The following is a 21,772-nucleotide window of genomic DNA, read 5'->3' on the forward strand; positions in this document are numbered from 1 at the left end:
AACTCTTGCTTGGGCTCGTGTCACTTGGCTTTATTGTCAGAGTTGTTGTTTTTCTGTTGCTAAAATTCCATTACCTTATCGTCTTGCCATTGGATGTGCTCGTAAGGAAGTCTTCTTTTTGGCCTGGGATCATCCATCTGTTCCGCCCTCGATGGAACCATAAGCCATAACCCCAACTAGTCTCCATTTCCATCTGGCCTCGCCGCAACTGCAGTCAAGTTTTTGTGGCTGTCAGTGTTTCATATTTGACTGATTGCCTTTGGTAATGCAGTGGGAAACCCCTTCGGTTGTGGACCAAAAACCAAGGAGGGGGAGGGGAATTCGGAGGGGAATTCGAGAATCGAGTCAGCGTTTGATAGATCGCTCGAAATCCAATTAACAATCGCCACGGGCGACTAATGGCAAAAACTAGGACACGACATCCGAGCCTGTTGCACTGCCCCTTCCCAGGACTCTCTACCCCCTCCCCCTTTTGCGCCCCCCAGGAACCTCCCTTGCCGCCACTGGCGTCATTTTGCGCTTCATTAAATCCTGATAAAAAGCAGCAGCAGCTAGTCATTCCGCCCGGCCCCTCCCCCTCCGTTTATGAAGCCAATTATGCCAGTTTTTCTCAACTCAACTCTTTGTTGGCTACTTCCTGTGCTTACAGTCCATAAATATTGATTCGGTGCTCAGCAAAAACTTTCTGCAGTTGCTATGTATTTTATACACTCGAGGGCGAAAGCAGGAAAATCATTTTCCTTACTACTGCCATGCATCGTGGCTGTTGGCTAAAAATAAATCAGCAATTTTCCAGAAAATTGTTTTGAACTTGAATGGACAGTCTGTATGTAATGTCCTTTAGCATTTTCTGCCAGGAAGTTTTCCTACTCTAATTGGAAAAATTGTTGTAGAAATCAGTATTTGTTTGAAACCATTGGATAGCTGCAATGTTTATCCAATTTAGCAATCATATTATCAAAGGAAACTAATTGATGGACTTCTGCCTCTAAGCTCGCTGTTGAATCATTCATCAGCAATGCAGTTGAATTCGAATTTCCCATCTAGACTTTCTGCACTTTTGGCTTGCCAAAGTTTGGATACTTTTCTTATCGCACTCCGCCGCCTAGGCGATTAGTTTTATGTAATGTTTTTCTGGTAATTACAACTTTTGTCCTTCGCTTTCATCGCTGAACTGCTGGCACTTTACCCATTTACACATATTATCTTGGCTCTGCGTTTCTGCGAAACCCGCTGCCTTGCCAGGACTCTCGCCTTTGGATTTCAGCATCGTCACCTACTAACAAGGACCAGTTGTGGGCGGGGCTGGGATTTGCGCTTATTCTCTCTGGTCGCCGCTCATTTCGTTTTAAATTTAATTAAAGAAAACTTTTTCCCACTGCTGCTGCAAGTTTTCGGAAAGTAATTGTGGCAACTTTCGCTTGGTTTTTGCAGCTACATTCCGTTGCGGTTGGCAACTTTTCGGGGTGTTGATGATGGGACACTGGCTGGCGAAAGTTTATTAGCGCAATGAAGTGCCCTTTCAAGATCCAGCAAGGCCCGATTCACTCTTGTACAAACTCATTTTCATTTTATTTTCTCTAGATAAGCTTACAAACTCTACAAATCTAAATTCTTGGTTTGGTCCCTGTTTTTTTCCAGCAAATCACCATAGGCATCCATTCCGGCGAAGTGGTGACCGGAGTGATCGGCAACCGAGTGCCGCGCTACTGTCTATTCGGAAACACCGTCAATCTCACCAGCCGGACGGAGACCACCGGCGTTCCGGGTCGCATCAACGTCAGCGAAGAAACCTATCGGTGAGTGCTGCTGCCATAGTACTAGGTGTTTTTTGCTATCTGGGCTCCCCGGGCAGCGAAATTGGCGGAAAGTCGGGATCGAAATCGGGCGGACAGGCTGCCACGTAGGCCTCGACCGCCGCCTGCTTGGCCTCCTCCGTGTACGCTCCATCGCCGGTGGCCATGAAAGCCGCCAATGCAGCCTTTTCCGGATCCGTGACAGCCTGCAGCAGCTGCGCCTGGTTCTCACTCTCGTCCTCGCTCTCCTCCGCACTGCTGATGGTTTCCAGGCGGGCCACCTCGCTGCCCAGCTTGCATTTGGCCGAGGAATTTCCTCGCTGCTGATCCTTGTCCTCATTGTCCTGCGCCTCAGGTCCTTCGAGCTCCTCGGTGAGATCGATGTAACGCTGCAGGCGCTTTGGCAGCCTCAACGTGTCGATGCCGTTGGGTAGTTGGTTGTGCATCCGCAGGACATCGCGGATGCAGCAGCTGTAAATACGAAATCCATGTGGAAGTCTTTAAACTATAATGTAGTATATAATGTATAATGTATTTTGGAGCTGCTCAAGACTTTTGGTATACGTTTCTCGGCTTCGGGCACTGCTCCTGTCAATCTCAGCGGGATATTTCATAAATTAATTTAAGTTTCGCACAATAAGCTCATACGGCGAGCAAAAAAAATCCGCACAGCAAACAAAGTTCATGTGCTTAAAACTTTTCTCGTGAGTGAAAGGCAGCAAGAGCGAAAAACCTCACGCAGGAACTTCCACTAAAGTTGCCTGCGAAACTAGAGGAAGAAGTTAAAGTAGCGGATATTGGTAGCGGATTCTTTTTGCCCCTTCCACTTTGAGCCGCAGCGAAAGCTTCCTGTAAAGTTTGCCCGTGTGTGGAGCCAGTTCTAAAGTGCCCTTGTGATGAAGAGGAGAGCAGCGGCAACTTGTCCGAAATTCTTGCGAAAGTGAGCCCCAAATTGGCGTCATAAAACGCACGGCGAGCGTAACAACATGCTAATCAGCTGCCAGGGGTGGCCAGCAAGGAACTCCGCAGTTTATGTCCATGTTAATTTGTGCTGTCAAGTTTCCCTGTTTTGGCAATATTTTGGCTTTTTTATGGCCGCCGACGACAAATTCGACCAATCAATAAAGCAAGCTGACACCGCCCAAGGGAAAAGATGAGCGCCGGAAGTCCACTGAGCAGCCATAAAAGCAGGCACAAAAAGCGTTGCCTACTTGTGGGCGCCGCCACGGAAGTCGGGATGCCGGGGCGTATGCGCAATGTATTCGCCCACGACGACATTTGTACAAGCGTTTGTACATGCTCTTCAAGACTCTGATTTCGGGGCCAATGCGCAATGCAATGCGTTATGCATGCATTTCTTGCGGTTGCCACAGAGATTTGCATAAGTTGCAATCGCAAAATGGCTGGCTTGATGGAGAGCCAAGGGGAACGGCGACAGAACATATAAATCAAGCGCTCATTTCGAGTACATTGTTGAGGCCTCGACAAGTGGACGCCAACTCAATTGCAAATACAGTGGGTACTGACTGTGCAGCAAAAAAACAATCGGCAGAATATCAAGTTAATCTGTATAAGCGAAAAGCTTTTGAAACAAATAAGAAAGATGGGGCTACAACTTGCTTTAATTTTATATATACTTTAAAAAGTATATTTATTTCTGGCCTTGCCACCAATGCTTTACTGTGCAAAGTGCAGGGCCAGAGCGCGAGTTTTCGCATCGCAAACATTGGCCAGAGAAAAACAAACTGGCAAACAAGCTGGAAAAAGGGGGTTTCCAGCTGAAACGAGAGCCAAAGTCAATGGACATTTTTGTGACACGCGAGCAGGCGGAGGCAAATATGCTTGTACATTTGTGTACCCGTACCCGGAACCGGACCCGGCATCATCGGGTCACCGAGTGCTCCACAAATAAGTGGCACATATGTGGCCTGAGCGCCCCGCATATGGAGCTCGCACCAGAGCCTTATCAATTGCAGGCGACAACTTCTCGAATTAAATCGAAGAAACTTCTCGACCCAAACAGCGATCAAAGTGGCAAAGAAATTCACATCGATTTAATTCATTAAGCTCCCCGACATTTGACTACTTGCGGCCGGGCCGAGTCAGTGAAGCCAGCGGGAAAGTTTCGACCTCACTTTCGGATACAATACAATACAATACAAAGACGGCAGGACGAGGGAAACTTGTCAACTTATGCCCAGACAGTCTGTCAGTTTGTCAGTTTGTCAGCTTGTCAGCCAGTCAGTGGCGCTCCTGTCCTGCGATTATTTCGTTTTTGGGGCTTATGGCCGAGTTGTCTGCCCGCTGCCCGTAGGAAGTTAAGCAAGCGTGGCGGACCTAAGCCAAAGTAATTGAATAAAAAAGTGAAACTTATTATGGCTGTCAGACTCCATTCTGCCTGGCCTAATCTCCATTTCCGACCAAAAGACGTGGGCAGCCCATTGTTTGGTCACAAAGTCAAGTGTTCGCAGCAGTTTCCATGCCCTAGCTAAATTACGAGTCAAAGCTGATAATTACCGGCATAAATGACGAAGACTGGGCACTCCGTAGACCTGCTCCTTGCCGATAATCCTGTCCATCAACAGGCGGCCGTAGCGATCGAAGAACATCTCCCTGCGGGCAGCGTACAAAAGGGGCTGAAAAAGAAGTAGTAACAGGAATTTTATTATTGCGAACTACTTATATTTAATCATTGCATCACTGCTGCAGCGATAATTAATTTAATAGGCATTTGCTCACCTTGAAGGGCATCTCAATCATGGCCACATTGCGCAACAGAATCTTGAGGCACATGACCAGTTCGAAGCTGTAATTACGCCCATCCTCGATGAGTTTGTCGAGCAGCGCTATAATTACGGAGGCGCCTCCGTCCGGCGGCTGTGGTGCGGCACCGTATCTGCAACGGATGGAGGGGTTGCAACCCGTTGGCGGTAAGAGGGCGTGGCGGCGGTCGGGAGTGGGTAACTGTTTGCAAATGAGATACAAGCTGCCAGCACGTAGTTGGTTTGCTTGTGGTCAATGCAAAGGGTCGGAGGTCGTGGGGCAGCGGAGCGGTGGCAATAAATGCTAGATGCCCCGATAAACACAATGTACAAATGAAATAATGAACAGACACGACTCGCGGTTGTGTCAGCTGCACACGAGCGCACACACGCACAGCAGCAGAGATGTGCACATGTGCACTGAGAAAAAAAAGTTTCAATATTCAGCTTTAACATTTACTGAAATTTTACCTTTTTCTCACTGCACTCAGAGCGACCTGAGTACATGGCAAATGAAGTGCGAATCGCAAATTGCAACTGGCGCCGGCAGTGTTGTCACTTTTCAAATTGAAAATGTTTGTCAAAGATCTGCCCCGCATTTGCATTTCTCATTTTCCGCCCGATAAGCATTGTAATTTATATGTTTCGCATATTTATGTGTTCTTTCACCGCCGGTACTTTATATAAATATTATCTCTTTGCCCAGCGAACATTGTCGCAAGCCACATGGCGTATGCGCAATTATGCGCTAGTAAATCAATTTGGCAGCGAATAAGAGTACCAGCGAAAAAGGAATTCATCTCGCCACATTCATTTGCATATTTTATGGCCAATTTTAAATGGAAATGCAACAAAGCGCAGAGCGAAGCGCAAATTAAAACACACAAAAGCGAAACAATATCGAAAATTTATGGCGCATCAGCATCAGTAACTCGGGAAAACAGTAGCCGCAGCTGAATAAAAATCAGCCGAGGCCGAAAGGCGACGACGCAGAAACGGAAACAAAATCAAAAAACCGACTGCAAAGCCTGGCAAAACCCACCTCCAAAAATATGAGGAAAAACGGTGGAAAACCCGAGGGAAATGGGCAGCGGGGAATTGGCAAGCCAAGCTCAAACATTTGCCATCAATCGAAGCCATTGCAAGTGCAATTTGCTTGGTGCAATCAGCACAGCTGGCGGGAATCTCAATCCGATGCTGAATCTGCGATATACAACTGGCCTCCGCCGCATAATGCGAATTCTTTCCGCATTACGCCCCTTTTGAGATGGGGAATTCACTTTTAATTTCGTAGTACAACAAAGGAGGCAAATAATGTTGCAAATCGGCGGATGGGGAGGAGCTGCTCAAGATTTCGCCCGAGAAATGATTCGGAATTTCATTTGGCAGCTATTTTGAAGCTGTAGTTTGGTGGAGGCTTTTAGGCGGCAAAGTCAAACATTTAAAGGGGTCATATGCATTCAAAAACTATACTTGCTTTACTTTTAAGGAATATAAATAAAGTAAGCGCACTTCTTAAACCGGTAAACAAAAGTCACTGCTAGAGAAAATCTGAAAAAATGTGCCACTCAGAGCGGAGAACCTGCGGAAATTGAATAATTTTTGCGAAAATCTTGATCTAATGAAATTCAAGCTGCCTTCCGCCAGCCGTCGACATGAACTTTGACAGCCGAGCATCTCAGGCGGGACTTGCCGCGTGGAACTTTGTTGTGACTCGCCTTTTTGGCCAGCAATCAATACTCGTATTTTATGCAAAGCATCCTTTTTGGCGCTGCATCAAAAATTGAAATCGAAGCCAGCGAAGAGAGGGGCGGAGCGGAGCGGAGGGGCGTGGCCGCGGCAATATCAAGTTAGGAAACAATAAATTGCCGCGACGGCGAAAGTCAAGGACGAAGGACGAAGGACGAGTCGAGTCGAAACTGCAGGCGTTTACATATAAATTTATGAATCTCGGCTGAGGACCGAGTGCATGCTCGTAACTTTTTACAAGCTGCTTTTTTTGTTGTGGACCTCGAGACCCGTTGGAGACCGCCTTGTGATGCAAATTCGCTGTGGCAGCGACTTTCATATTTAATGATAATTTTTGCTTTTATTTTCTCTACCCGCTCCTTGGGTTTTTTGCCTGCACGCGTTTTCTTGTGGCTTCGCGAGCACTTGCTTATGCTAAGCGTCTTGTATTTTATGTTGCATACATTGCGGCGCCGCCAAGTGGCGACCGCTTTGCATATTTCTTGCTAATTGAAGTGGTAGTCGCTGGTACTTCCCATTCCCCTATCCCCTTCCCATTCCCCCACCCTTACCTCTATCCCCTGACCGGAAGTCCTTTTCCAGGCCACGACTTACCTCAGCAGTATGAGCAGCAGCTCGGGCGCGTTCGCCTGCAGGGCAATGCGAAGGGGCGAGGACTTGCCGCAGGACTCAATGGGCACATCAATGAATCTGCAAAAAGAAGTAAGAACAAAAAGCCGGATTCGGATAAGTCAGTTAGTTTTTGGGCCCCCACATTGGGTGAGTGAGTTTAGTGGCCGCCCAAATGGGCGACAAGCATCAAAATGGGCTTCGCACATTAGCAGGACTCTCTGGAGCTGAGAAAATGAGCCTGGGTGGGTGCCAGACCTCAATTAAGTTGCTCGCTTGTTGCTCAGTGCCCTGCCATTACGGGAAAGAAAGCACAGAAAAAAAATAGGAAGCACTCGCCTAATTGTTCCATGAAACTAAAGGTAGATACCTAAGTTACAGCAAACTTTAAAACACCTTTAAGAGGAATTTCTAGGCCTGAAGTTATTCCACTTTGACATTTTGCACACAGAAGCTTGCAATGTTTTTTTCTGTGCCCAACTCGACATTGCGTATACGCAATGTGTTGTGTGAGTGGTGGGCGTTTGTCTCCATTCAGGCATTAGCATGTACAATGCACTTAAAGCACATTTCCGACACAGCACACACACACACACACGCACACACAGGGCTTTTATGTCTACGCATAAAAGTAGGCAAATAAAAGAGCAGAAACCACAATAAACCGGAAGTAGAAGTAACCCACACAGCAGACGATAAGCGCATTTTGAGCCACCATCCAGCGACAGCTTGGAAATTGGCTTGGCAAATTCATTTGCGTTTTATTGGCGGCGATAAAAGTGAGTCCCTGCAAGAATCAAGCCATTCCCCAATCGCATCGCATGACAGTGACAGGTTCCTCGATGGCCTTATAGCCTTATAAAGCACCTCGTGGCTGGCATATTCTCCACCAGTCGGAAGTGATTTGCCCCCAAGTCAAACATTAACACTTTAATCAGCTGCTGAGTGGGCTGACAAATCAAATTTCTGTCTAATGGTCTCCTTAGCGAGTATTAGCTGGGTTTTAATGCCAATGTCCTTGCTACACAGTGTGCACTTCATTTCAAGCTGAAGAAAAGTGTAGGAGTTCTCAACCTACGCATATTGGCAGGGTATAAATTATTCCGAGTGTCATTAAGTCAGCAGGTGGACTGGCAGTGGATTATGCTAAACAGCAGTGCAATAATGCAGGCAGCCTTTTTAAGCCACTTAAGCTCTGCAATTATCGAATTATCCTTTTTTCATTCCATTGACAGTTTGGCTTTAATGTTTCAGCAATAAAGCTTTACTGCTTTTTTAGCTGTTTTTTCCAATGCCGTTACTGTCGCATGTAAGCACTAGCATGATTGTTCTTAGCGAGTGCTCACTGTGTTGCGAAAACTTTGGCAATATGCTTCTCCAGCACTGATTTATGCAGCTTCAACGGCATTTGGCCGAAACGTTTATTGTCACATTGCTTGTTTTTCACAGCTCCTCAGTCTCCACACATACTTCCAATACACACACACACACACACCCGGGTCACGGCCCCACATACATTTGCAGCTATTAACGCTTATTCATGACTTTGGCTGCTGTTTTGCGAGAGGGCATCATAAATGTCGTCTTAATGCTCAGCAGTCAGTATGTTTTTTTGCCTTCTGCCTTCTGTTTGTTTAAGAAGCGCAAACAGTCAACTCTGCAATGGTGTGAGTGTGTATGGTGTGTGGTATAGCCAAAGGGGGCGGGCTCTATCCGTGTGGATTAGTGGGCGTGGTGGGGTTGAGCATGCTTTTGTGCGCTTATTACACGCATTTTTGACTTTAATCCTCCGAAGTGCTGGCGAACAAAGCCGAAATAACAAAAGGTTTACATCGCTGCCTGTTGGTTTTCAGCTTATCGCATCAGAGACACACACACATGGACATGGACACACATGTGCATGTGTGAGGGTCGGAAAAGGCGGAAAATGGGAAAACACCCCGCCAACCCCCCCTGAGAGCAAGCTGCAAATGAAAATCTTAATTATACATGACACCAGCAGAAGTGCGAGAAAGCTACCGCCAGTGATTGAGAGCCATTCTCTGTAAAAGTGTATTCGCAGTCGTGTCTGTGGTTGTAAATTGTCGCCATCTTTCACTCAATTATGGCACACACTCTTGCACCCACACACAAACAAACACACACACACACACACACACTGTGTGTAGGTGCCACAACAATGGCTGATGAATTAATTTAATTAAAATCCTTTCATTTCTCTGGTTATCCTCCACGTTCGTTCACCATTCTCTTGTATTCCCAGCGGTTATTTATAGTATCTTATTGTTACCGAAAACATTACCATTATGTGCAAAACTGGCAAGCCATTAAGGTGGCTTGATATCTCCGCACATGATCCGATTTATACCGTTTCACTTTTAATTCTATGAGATTTGCTTTAGAATCAAACTATAAACAGAAAGGCTTACTGTGACTTGTAGAAGTAAAAGCTCTCCAAAAAAAAGTTCAGGCAAACAGCTAGAGTAAAAAACTCTTCAGGGGAATGAAGACCTCGGCGTGGCACACAGGCAACTATCCAATTAACCTGGCTAGTGTGAAAATCGCTCGAGGCAGCAAAAGAGCGCGACACATGAAAGCCACGCGGAGAAAGTGGATGGGGCATGGATGATGGTGCATGGGGCATAGAGAATGGAGATTGGGCTGAGGACTCACCTGAGCTGTCGCTCCTGCTCGAAGCGCGGAATCCAGACGGGCAATGTGAGCTGCTCGCGTGTGGCGTGCTTCAGAAAGTAAACCATCGCCCGGACATTCTCGTGCTGCGAACAAAGGACATACATACATGGGTGTCCATTCCACGGGGGCAGGAATGGCGTCTATCCGCCTGACTCACCTGATCCTGGAAGTCACTGCGCCAGCCGGCGATGAAGTGCGGCGCATGTGGTCCAAACAGGGCGCCCAGGAAAATGCGCTCATACGTCTTCTCGCACTCATAAATGGCCACTGAATTGCACAAAAAAAGGGAAAGTCAGTCGGAGGAACAGGAAAATAGTGACAAGTTAATTAATATAGAAAAAGCCACATTTCATTTTATTTTCCGCTGATAACTTTTCGAAATGGGCAATGCCATAAACCGAATTTGTATACACATTGTGACCCCATGCCGGCAAATTGTCGGCAGTGGAGAAAGCGGTTGAATAATGTCATCAAATCGCAACAGCAGCAGCAGCAGCAGCAGCAGCCATAAAAAAGCTAATTACGTGGCTGCACTTGTTGCTGCTGCTTTGGTTTTTTGGCTTTCGGTTTCGCTTTTCCGCTGGCTTTTTGGCACAGCCCAGAAATGAAGTCAGCGGAAAAGGAAAATGCCACAATGCCAAACCAGAGGGTCCAACAAGCTGGAGTCAGCAACAAAGCAACTGTGGCGAGTGAGGACACAGGACCAAACAAGGAGCAAGTTTTATTGCACACGAGTCCAGATCCCCTGACAGAGGCATGCCATTAATTTCAGGCACTTTTCTCGCTCGCAAAAGTTTACGCAGCCTTTTAATTAGAGGCGGCGTAGAGGAGCCGTATGCGTACGCCCCAAATAACTTGCAACACTTTGAGGCACTTTACAAGTTTTACGATGCAACACAGCAACAGAACGACATCAGCAACACTTTCTTAACGCAATTAGCAGGCACACGTGATTAAAGCGAAAACTGCCTGCTTATGGGCGTAATAATCCAATGCGATGGTATGAAATTCATTAAAGTATGCAAAGCCAACAGCCACGCCCAAAAGCAAACAGGAAACTCCTGCCACGCACACACACACACTCTCACTCGCCCACGCACACATATGCACATTTAAATGAAATTATTTAGTTGGCCCGACTCCACTTACCCAGCAGCTTGACGACCACCTCCGAGTCCCGGACTCCCCAATCCCAGCAGGTGCGCAGGGCGATGTACAGGATGTTGTGATACTTGCCCATGAGGCAGACCTGGGGAATACGGAATACGGAATACGAAATCCCACCTGAAGTGCTACTTTTTAGATTATAAATAATTGCCATATGCATAGTCGGCATTTAAAATGCATGAAAATTAAGTTTGGCAGTCTCTGCCAAAGGAAATTTGGCCGAAAACTACTTGCCACATTTATTAACACTCCAAAAGACCAATTAGATGCATAAATTTCAGATCTTTTCCATGCAAAACGAATCTTAACTGCGCTTTAATTGGACTGCAAAGGAAGGCAATTTTATTGGGCTAATTACTCACAGGTTTTCAGTGCGAACTTTAAGATTTATTCACTGATTTAACTCGACAATGAAATGGCTTTTGTTCTCTTTATTTATTTCATGCTCAAGTGCAGCTGACTGATTGTCAAAGCTTTATTAATTAAATCGAGATTGCTGTGCTGGGCTGGCATTCATTTTAAAATCATTTAAGCAAGTATTTATATAATTTAAATATGGATCTATAACTTTAAAGCTCACCTGTCCGTTCTGCTCCTTGGCCAGTCGGTGGTACCGCATGGCCGCCGTCACCGCGATGGCGGCCACCTCGTCCGTCTGCGAGTTCTGGCCGCCGCTGCAGCCCTTGATGATGGAGCTCAGGTGGTCGAGGACATCGCGTCGCGACTGCCGGTCCTGCAGGCCGTTGCGGGAGATCTGCTCGAAGGTGTCCTCGAAGAAGCACTCGAAGATGTAGTCCATGACCAGCTGGCGGCGCTGTGTCCGCCGGTTCCGCTGCTGACTGCCACGCTCGGCGGGATTCCGGCGCAGTCGTTCCCGCTGCCGCAGACGTAGACGTTGCCGTGCCCGTGACTCAGTTTCCCGCGGGAAACCGTAGAAGTGTTGTGGCAATGGCAACCAGCAGCGAATCCACACAAATTGGCTTTTTAATTGACTTACCAGCCGCTGGAAGGCCTCTAGCAACTGCGAAAGCATGGTTCAAACAAAATTTGATTCACTTTAAGTAGGCAAATATTTTCGATTGATTCGAAATCAAAGAATCGAAATTCCGAAGTTGCGCTTCAAAAAAACTCCCGCACTGCAGAAGCCAAAGAGTCGCAATGCCAAAAAAAAAAGAGAGAATTTCTTTTGCGGGGGCGACTCTCTTTCGCTATCGATTTGTTGCAGCTGGCAATGCTGTGCAGGGAGAACTTTTGATAAACATAAACAACTGATAATGAGCACGCAATATTCGCTTTAATATTTCAAAGCATTGGAATCATTTTAGAAAAGAGTTACATACAAGATATATATATTATAATATTCAATATTTATGTACCTCTCTTACCTTTGAGGCATCCTTATTTCCATGTATTACCAGCAAAGCAATTGGCAAACAGGTGTTTGACAAGTATGTTTCTATGAGCTCTCCAAAAACCGAATGGAACTCAAGGACTCCTTTGAAACTGATTCGATTCGATTCAATGCGATGGGATTTTAGTAAACAGTCTATTGCACTTTGAAATTTGCTGGCATTTTTCCGGACCATTTATTCACCGCACGCAGCTCACACGCAATTTTCCACCCCGCTCTTCAGCTGCCGCTGGAAAACTAAACAAACGCAGTCCAAATTCTAAGAACGCTCAGCTGTTCACCTAAGCGCTCGCTCTCTCCCGCTTTCTCTCCTCTCTCTCGCTCTCTATTCACAGAGAGCAGCGGAGGTATTAAATACGCGTTTCATGAGTGTAAAGCTGAAATTAATTGCAATGCGAAATATATGTATGTGCACACATTATGGTTGTGCATAAGTGGTGAATGTTTGATAGTAAACATAAAATTAAATGACGTATAAACACCGCATGTTTTTTGTAGTTCTGCAATGTTAAACTGAAAAATTAATTGGTTTGTAATTATGAGGATTACGCTTGCTTCAACAGAAATCAATTTATTTCGAAATTAATACCTATGGTTTTAGTGGTTTTTTCAATTTTAAGAATGAATGAGTTTAAATTAGCAACTTAAAGCTAAAGTTATTCAATACTTCTTTTTAGAGAGTTGCTAATATTATTTTATTTAAGCAATATTTTTAAAGAAATACTAATCCCCCTGCAGTGGAATTCATTACAAATTCAAGGGGTTTATTTATTATTACACATTTTCATCCGTCGCTTGTGTAAATATTGAAACAAACATCCACGTGAATAAATTGACGTCTGTAAGTAAGAGCAGCATTTTGTTTTTCTCGAGCTTAAGCCAGATCAAAACAAATGTAAATTAAAATTTGTTTGTTTGCAATTGTAATGCAATTTCCCAGCTGCGACGAAATAATTTCATTTTTTAAATAGCAATCGTGCACATTGTTTACATGTTTTTCTATCCCCTGCTGCCAATTACTATTTGCTTATGCCGCGCATATCAATTCAAATTCACACATACATTATTCAGGCACTCATTCCATTATTCGCCGCATTTGCACGTTTAATATTTGGGCTGACAATTAAGCGCTGCGTAAATATTTATACACTGCCATAAACATTAATTAAGAACGCACACAGAACGCACAGAGATCCAGAGATGATGGCAGGGATAATCATGGCTGGCAGGGATTCGTCGGGTCCTTCGCCTTAATCGCATATGCAAATAAGTGCCGAAGGACATTGGGAGCAGTGTAATTAACTCAGGTCCATTAAAACGCAGCATATTTGTGCTGGTTGCCCAGGACAACACGGAAATTTGTTCACCCGATCGGGCTCACCTGGGCGCTAATTAAAAGGGCAATGCAATTGTGGCCTTATGCCGGCTATCCGATGCCGCAAAGGTCGCGAATAAATTGAATTAAATGCGTATCCAATCAGCGGCATATTGCCCGTAAATATATGAGTCCGAATAAATGCAACAATGTGTGGTGGCACTGTGGTCGCGCCAAGCGGAAGCGGAAATGCACACAAGCCTGGCGAAATTTTTATTCCGTTTCCGTTTTGTGCTGCACTCGAATGTGCGGGCACAATAACCGAATTTCCATAATTTCTGGCGATGCAATCTAAGAGCTGAATAAGTCTCCCACGGCATAAATTACGATGGCAATTTATTGGTGTGCAGATTGAGAAATATACGACCCCCGAGGTATACATCATTCAGAGTGCATTATGGCATCGGAACAACTTCACCACGGAACTTCGTAACTTAAATTTATGTGACGCCCGCAAGAACTACTATTCTACTACTACTATAAAAAGTTTTACTACCGAAATTTCAGTTTAAATGAGACTAGACGAATAACAATTCAGTTGACACAATGCCTTCCGCTCTGCAACTTATGGTCTCTCCCCTTCTGCTTTTTACAGGCTCCTCTGTCTGGCGATCAACCAGGATGACTCGTTCCACTTGGAGTACCGCGGACCCGTGATCATGAAGGGCAAACCGACGCCCATGGACTGTTGGTTCCTGACGCGTGCCACCAGCAGCATTTTGGGAGGCACTTCCTCCACCGGAGGCGGTGGCGGCGGAGGAAATGGCAGCTTGGACTCGCCGCTGCTGCAGCCAGCCACTCCGACGACCGGCGGGGCCACGCCCCTTCCCGCAGTCGCCCAGCGGACAGCAGGACATGCCAGCGTGTCACGTACTTCGTCCGCAGGAGCAGGAGGCGGTGGAGGGGGAGGCACATAGGAACTGTGCACGGACTCGTCCTGCTGCTGCTAAAACATCCTGTAAAGTTGCCACTGCGTGCGTGACTCCATCTGTCCGAATGTCTGCGGCCAAATCTGCAGGTCCTTGGACCACTTAACCACTTCATTTCTATGCCTTTGTGTTTGTCATCCTGCATCCTGCGTACTGCGTCCTGCATCCTGCACCCTGCATTCTGCGCCCTGTGTCCTGTGTCCTTTCGCCCGTGTCCTGCATCCCAAAACCCAAGTGTGTGTTCTTGGCATTGTGTGATTGCTGCTGCTGGCACATTGCGGCCGGAGCCCAAGGAGCGTCGCATCGTTGTGCAAGGTAATTTATGATAATGCTCTCCTATCTGCAACGATTCAAGCCAACCCATCCGGGCCAACCACTTAGCCCAGTCACTTTACAAATGATTTACATTTCTCGTGTCTTCACTGGGCATACCATCATTCAAGGCTTAAAAACTGCGTTTATTGTATTGAGTATCTTTTAACCACTGAGTGGAAAGTATAAACTTAAGCTAGTTTCCACTTAAACTTGCGATATCTATGCAAATGTAGTTAGAGCTCAACTTGATGTCAGCAAATCTTGTGATTAATACAAAGTGTTATATTCCGAGCACGTAATTTATTCCACATTATCATGTCGTGTACTGCAATCCCTGGAAATTAGCCTCGTCCTCCAGGGCCTTATCGGCACAAATTCGAATGCCAGCCATAAAGAATATTTTGTGTCAGGACAAGTTTCAAGCCATTTGGCCCTATCCGCTCGGCAGTAAACTAGATAAGTCCAAAACAACTCAATATAAAAGCCATAATATGCCAAACAGTTAAATATATCTCCCGCTCACCAAAGGAGAGCTCGAAAGGATTTTGTCAGCCAGCGAAGGCGCAAAGCCTTTCATCCTGCCACGCCCCCAAGCTGCCGCCCACACTTTATCCTCGAACCGAGGCTGGCATTTGTTCTGCGTGTGTTTTTGTTTACAAAGTTTTGGCCAATCGAGCTGCAAGCCAAAGAGTTCTATTTCAGCCGAAAATGCCCCAAAAGGAGCATAGAATTTAGCACATATTTTGAAAACAAATATTTGATGTGAGCAAGCAGGCGAACCAGCAGCTCCAGGCACTCACTCAAGCAAGGATCAAGGATTAGCTATGGAGGAAGACTCCCTGCCCTACCGCAAAAGCAAAGTGTGATACACTGCATACAATCACATAACTTATTTAACCGGCAGTTCTGCAATCTATTTTGGGCCAAACTTTGCTCAAAATACCATGTCACAAAGCCCGATGAAATCGCATCAAACGCCCCCCAGAAACCCATTCTCATATTAGCTAAGTAGCATGCCACAGCAGAAAAAAGGGCAAGGACTTGCAGGAACTTCGGTTGGCCCAATTTTTGGGCTGGCATTTTAAGTGCACACACATATATCGGCATTGTAGATATCCGTCCATCCTTCGGATATCAGTATATAGCTGCTTATGGCCCCGATATGGCGCACATTATCGTTAAATGCCAGCGGCAACAACAAGTTGGCATGCAATTTGATGACCTGGAAGTTGGCAGGCATTTTGATGATGCCATTCAACTGGATTGTGTCTGGATTGTGGGCGTATGTAATTCGGGGTGCCTAACGATGGCTCGTTAGAAATGGATTAACATTGATTAGTTCTCACAGCCTGCACGCTGCTGTGGAAGCAAAACATAAATTTCCCTAATTAAATGCTTCCAAATTTGGTCCAGATTCCACATTTTTCATAAGTCCCAACGTTTCGAGCTCCCTTGTGGCTCATTGAAATTCACTGGAGCCAGAAATAAAAATAAAAATAAAAAGTACAAATACCCATAAAAGTTGCCTGATTTGGTGGCCCCAAAGAAATCGAGGCCTCCTCGTTTCCGCCTCTGTCCCTCTTCGCCTCTGCTCATAATTTTCCTCATTTTTCCTATTTAGTCTTATTTATTCTTCACATCCGGCCAGTTTGTAAAGGAAGTTCTGCGGGGGAAGCGGCTCTTCATTTAAGTTGGCCCACTTTAAAGGCCTTTGCTTTGGAGGGATGCATTGGCCCCACAGAAACACTTCAGAATTGTAATTATTTTTAATGAGCGACGCCTTCGATTGCAGTGCTAGTTGGCAGACAGTTGGGAGTGCAATAATACGGCAGACCGAGTAAAAGTTAATGCAAATTAAGAGGAAAGTGAATAAATAGCTGTAAAGATAAAAGATGAAGTTCTGCAAAGGCTTGGTTGCTTGGTTGAAATTCGTACTGCATACATTACATTAAATACAACTGTGTATCTCTGAAGTACACATCCGCTTTAATGAGCCGCCAGCTCGCCTCATCAGCTCCACTTCAGATCCATTTATCATCCGCCAGACAGATGTATGTATGAATGTAAGGATGGGTATACAAACCGAAGCAAATTTATTCGGTCCGCACAAAAGAGCGATTTTTCTTTACGTTTCCGCATCATTGGGAGTATGGAAATAACGAAATAACGCGGCTGCCATCAAGCCCGTACAATTTCCGTTTCCTGTGCGCGCTAACATACAAATCCGGATATCGCAGAAATACCAATCAAATAAATATTTACCCGACTAAATACGGCATAAGCTCTTATGCGACAATTGGGCGTGGCCCACAAGGCCGGGGCAGCTTATTAAAAATTTAGTTGAATTCGCAGTGACAGGCGTGCAAAGTTTGTCAGCTGCAGGGAGAAAAGACAGGCCGAAGACCCGGTCCCTGTCTCATTTAAAATTCATAAAGATGGAAATTATGATTGCGATGAGCCGACGACAAAATGTCAGAGCCAAAGGCTCCTTTTCTACTTTCACGCTCGCTCCCAGGCGACTCCTCTGAATGGAATGGCAGCCAAGGGGAAGAAATGGGTGAAGAATGAACACTATGTGACATAATAACGCTTATATAGTAATAAGGCTGATGAGACGATAATGAGGCGCTGGCAGATGAGTTACGCATACGCCACGTGGCCCCGAAAAAAGAAGGATTGACCTGGAGACCTGTAGACCTGTAGAAGTCCAAACATATTACTCACATGTTGGCACACTTTCGGCAGTCAAAGGAAGCCAGCTCATTGAATTAACCCATCTCTTTGCCTGCCTCACACAAAATTGGGAGGGCGTAAAATTGGGTTGGCAAAAGTTTTTGCAGCTTGCTTAGTTTTTCGGAGAGCCAACATAAAAGTTTTCCTATTTAGATTACTGTCGAATGTCAGTTTGGGCAGGCAAAGGAAAGAGGCAAAAGGGGAAAAGTTTTATTGCCCTAACTCAAGGGGTTTATTAATAAATGATACAAGGATGCAGCACACTCCAACATTCCGGCAGGTATTCGTTTGGCAACGAGAAGGAGCCCCTTTCCCCTCGGGTAATTCAACTGCAGCAAGGACATGGAAACTGAGGGGCCCAGGACCCTCGGCATTGTCGCAGCCAAATCAACACGGGCAGGAGTAAACAGTCGAGGCGTGGCTTAATCGAAAACTCGGCACTAATTTCAATTAAAGTTGGAATGATTGCACACTGGCAGGCATTCAACTGCAGACAGTGGCCACATTAACTGTCTTTCCCCTCAGCAAATAGGTGCTGGGCAAACAGGACGACTTCGACGGCATCATTTGCATACCGCTGCAAGTTGCTGCCACGCCCTTAGTCGCCTGCCTCTAAATGTTGCCGACAACAAATCAATTTGAGGCGGTTTACCATTCCAAATAGAGCCAGATCGTTGTTTATTCAGTTGGCATTGGCATTGGCATTAGAGTGGAGTCTAGTGCGTAAGGAGCAGGAAGGAAGACAGGAAGTCCCAGTTGTTATGACAGCCGGGGACTTAAAGTGGGATGCATTCGCACTAAGTTGCATCTGCTGAGAGGCTTTCGAGTGTCAAAGAGGAAAACCAATCAAATCCAATAATAAATGGGAAAACTTTAGTGCAACTTCCTAAGATTCTGATTTTATTAGGATTGCGATGCTGCTGCTGGCACTTTTTAGCACAACTTTGTTTCTGCAATTGTCAGTTATTTAGGTCTTAAAGCGCATATAAATGCAAATAGAATTCGGTTTTCTTTGCACCTTAAAGTATGTGCACGAATATTTATTTTCCTGCGCAAATGTTTATTTCCGAATATCCGTTGTCGACGCAGCGAATCGCATGTGTGTGAATGCAAAGTTTATGCTTTTTATATCCATATCGAATCGAATGCAATTTGCCACAAAAAGGGAAACAAAGCAATCTTGGTAACGCCCGCAACATCAATATCGCTGGCTTTCCATGGACCGATTTTCCGATGCCATTTTTTCGCCCATCGCATTTCTTCTGCCGTTTTGCTCGCTTTCGGTTTTCATTCCGCTCGACAAAAGGCGTAAACTTTTCAGACAGCAAGGGGTGCAAAGTTGACGGCATTTTCCCCACCACTTTCCATTCGCATTCGCACTCGAACATTCCCTTTTGGCTCGGAGTGTCCACCTTCGTGCATTTGATTTGTGGGGCCATAAAGTTCGAGGCAAACACACAACACACACAAGCACTCGGATGCAATATTTACAATTTTAATTCAATTTGTTCAAAATTCCCATGTGAATGGGGGCTATGTGTGTGTGGGTGGATCGGGGCTAAGGGGGCGTGGCAGGATGACCCCCAAAGAAGCACTTGCTGCTATTTTTGCACATTAAACTAATCGATATTTTATGTGTGGAGAGGGCAGAGAGACCGGCATTAGATGCAAGTACATTTTAGCCATTTTGTCGTCGTAGTCGATTCAATGACAGCTCGGCCGAAGGACAGCCAAGGACTCGAGGATGTTGTTGTTTAATTGTCTGTAAAATTGTTAAATTGCTTAGCGTGTCAGCAGGATCTGAAGGCAGGAGGAGGGCAAGGGGTTTTCAGGATGCTGTCAGTGGCTCGGGGTTAACATGCATGTGCAATTACTATCAACTGCCCTGCCATCCATTCGACACCGTCGACTTATTTATTCATTTCCCACTTGCATGCCAGAGGTAAAGCACAGAGAAAAGCTGGTCAATGGAAGCTTATTTATTTTTAAAAGCAGCCTGCAGCACAAAGGTTTTAAATTAAAAATCGTGTGCAAAGGAAAATTACACAATGACTGTAGGCACAACTCGCGACAGATGCAAAACCCTAAATAGTTGAGAACTAAGCCAAACAACTACGTGCTTCCAGAGAATATGCCATTAGCCATTCAAGATACAAGTACCTATTTACCCATTTAAACTGAGTTTTTGCACTTTGCCCAAATGGAAATGGCACACTTGCCAAGCCGCAAATGCATATGTATATACCTGTCTGAAACTGAAACTGAAACTTTGGGGAGCCATCAAGCGGACTCCACTAATGCTATAAATAATCGTTTTCTGGCAGACCTTTAAACTTTTCCTCTGGCGGAGGGGTGGGGAGGGGAAGGGAATTGCTTACGTGATTGAAATTTTGAAAGTGCCCCGAACAAAGGCTGCAGGCATAGGTTGGCCAGTTTTTGGCAATCAAAAGTTGTTTGCGCCTTTGTAGTTGGACTGTTTTGTGGTCGAAACGCCCCGCATCCAAAACGCAGTTGGCATAACAAACACGAGAGTTGGGTGAAAAAACAAGCCAAGTTTCTTGTTCCGTTTCGCTTCCACATGGCCAAAGTCCAACTTTTGACATTGACACTGTTTCCACCTCATGTGTCCTGCAGGTCCTGCGAGTCCTGCGCGTCCTGCGATCCTGGCACCGGCTTCACGGCGTAATTGGGCGTGAAGGGTTAAATTGAATTGCGTGCTCACGGAAGCCAAACGGTTAGACAAACAAACTGAGCTCTGATTTCGATAGCCCTTGCCACACAGAAATGAAATCCTAGGAATATCAGTTCAAATCGTTAAAGTAAAGTAAACGTATAAATTCATAGAAATTGGGTACAGATTGAATTTAATTTATTTTTCTCAGTGTAGGAATTGAACGACCTTTGCGGGTGCAGTTCGTGACCAACATAAGAGTATTTATATTTCCCATTTTGCGTTCGTAACTCCCGAAATATGCCCACTAAAATCGCTTTAAATTGTTTTCTCGTTTCAGCCTGTGGATTATCCTGTAAAAATGTTTAAAATCACCTGTGCGTGTTGCGTGAGTCCTTGTAGATGTGTATTATTGTGTAAAGAACGTGTAATTTGTTAATATGTATTTATTATGATTCTACTTTGTGATGGTTTCTTAGGCTGAACTTTTTCGTGTAACTATACTATATAACCTAAAGGCAAAATTACTCGAACTGTAAAAATCGACGAGCGAAACAATGTAAGGCAAATATTCTAACCGAACCACTCGACTTTGGGACAACTTAATTAAGATGTAAACGTAAATTAGCTTAACCACAAGGCACCAAAAGAAAACAGACAAAAGACAAAGATATATGAATATACACACTATACATACATAGATGTAATTGGGTTCGTCAACTTCTATACAGGGCTACCGACCAGTAAAAACAACCAAATTGTTAGCATCTCCACTGCACCAAGTTAAGGAAGAAAGTAACTCTATACAAATGTACAACCAGAACACAACCGAGTATTTACATGGACAGATGTTCTATAGCGCAGCATCTGGAAAACAGGACAGGAAAACAGTAGGTTAAGAGCTCTCCAATCCGAAGTTCGTTTAAGTTTCCATTGATCTATGGCCAGTGTTACGAAGGACAAATCTCTACGAGTACTTTACTATAACTGAGAAATAGCTTTATAGTTCTTAAGCCATCACGCCGGAAGTCTCTCTCTTCTTCTGCAATCATGGACTATTATAACACATACCTATACATAGATACGAGTATATATAGATGCATATATTCATAGCAATATCAATGTGCACAGATGCAAGTACTAAATTTACATAGCCAACCGTTTAGCTGAATGTTCTTCTAAGGCGAAGCTTAGCTTAAGCTCTGGTCCAATACGTTTGGACTCGATGCGTTTTTTTGTTGATCCAATTGGTTGTTGAGTGTTAGTCTAAGTTACTTACTTGTACTGTAAAAAGGCTAAGAAGTGTTAAGTGCTAAACTAACTAACTAAATACACCCCCCCTTCCCCCTGTCTGTCCATCCGTATCTGATTTCATCTGTACACAGCGTGGAGTAAATGTTAAATATGTTAAAATGAAAAATAAAATCAATATGTATCTGTACCCAAGAGTAAATCGCAAGATAAACATACGCAGAAACCAATAAAATATTTCATTGAACCCTGAAGTGATGTGTTTATACTTAACTGTGGTAAAACTTTTAAATCAATATTACAAATTAAA

At 44.9% G+C, this 21,772-nt stretch overlaps 2 protein-coding genes across 3 annotated transcripts in view; one reads left to right on the plus strand and one right to left on the minus strand.

The window, feature by feature from the left end:
* The window catches only part of LOC122619217 (guanylate cyclase soluble subunit beta-1), a 43,664-nt gene extending 22,084 nt beyond the window's left edge, over positions 1-21,580 (plus strand). Inside the window, exons 16-18 of the mRNA XM_043795988.1 lie at positions 1,642-1,799; positions 14,159-14,807; positions 20,552-21,580. Of these exons, the coding sequence (XP_043651923.1) occupies positions 1,642-1,799; positions 14,159-14,480 (480 nt within the window). The 3' untranslated portion in view covers positions 14,481-14,807; positions 20,552-21,580. The remainder of the gene's footprint in view (positions 1-1,641; positions 1,800-14,158; positions 14,808-20,551) is intronic.
* LOC122619218 lies at positions 1,628-12,405 on the minus strand. Of its 2 annotated transcripts, none has more exons than XM_043795990.1 (9): positions 12,163-12,405; positions 11,358-11,798; positions 10,760-10,859; positions 9,768-9,877; positions 9,590-9,693; positions 6,902-6,997; positions 4,536-4,692; positions 4,314-4,432; positions 1,628-2,267 (listed from the first exon to the last, which is right to left on the minus strand). In XM_043795990.1, exons 1-9 carry the CDS (start codon positions 12,361-12,363, stop codon positions 1,835-1,837), a joined length of 1,761 nt encoding a protein of 586 aa, XP_043651925.1. In that variant the 5' UTR covers positions 12,364-12,405; the 3' UTR covers positions 1,628-1,834. The 2 variants fall into 2 exon arrangements, with proteins under 2 accessions (XP_043651925.1, XP_043651924.1); XM_043795989.1 differs by having other exon boundaries at positions 12,154-12,405.
* Positions 21,581-21,772: the final 192 nt, after the last annotated feature.

The sequence above is a fragment of the Drosophila teissieri genome, chromosome 3R, assembly GCF_016746235.2.
Source record: "Drosophila teissieri strain GT53w chromosome 3R, Prin_Dtei_1.1, whole genome shotgun sequence".
NCBI classification, from domain to species: domain Eukaryota; kingdom Metazoa; phylum Arthropoda; class Insecta; order Diptera; family Drosophilidae; genus Drosophila; species Drosophila teissieri.

What these genes read in the sequence shown, in the direction of transcription:
- LOC122619218 (XM_043795989.1), bottom strand. Translation starts at nt 12,363, where the DNA reads ATGGTCCGGAAAAATGCCAGCAAATTTCAAAGTGCAATAGACTGTTTA. An exon ending in CCAAGGAGCAGAACGGACAG is followed by an intron (nt 10,860 to 11,357) that starts GTGAGCTTTAAA and finishes CGTATTCCCCAG; the next exon opens with GTCTGCCTCATGGGCAAGTA. An exon ending in AGTCTTCGTCATTTATGCCG is followed by an intron (nt 2,268 to 4,313) that starts GTAATTATCAGC and finishes TCGTATTTACAG; the next exon opens with CTGCTGCATCCGCGATGTCC.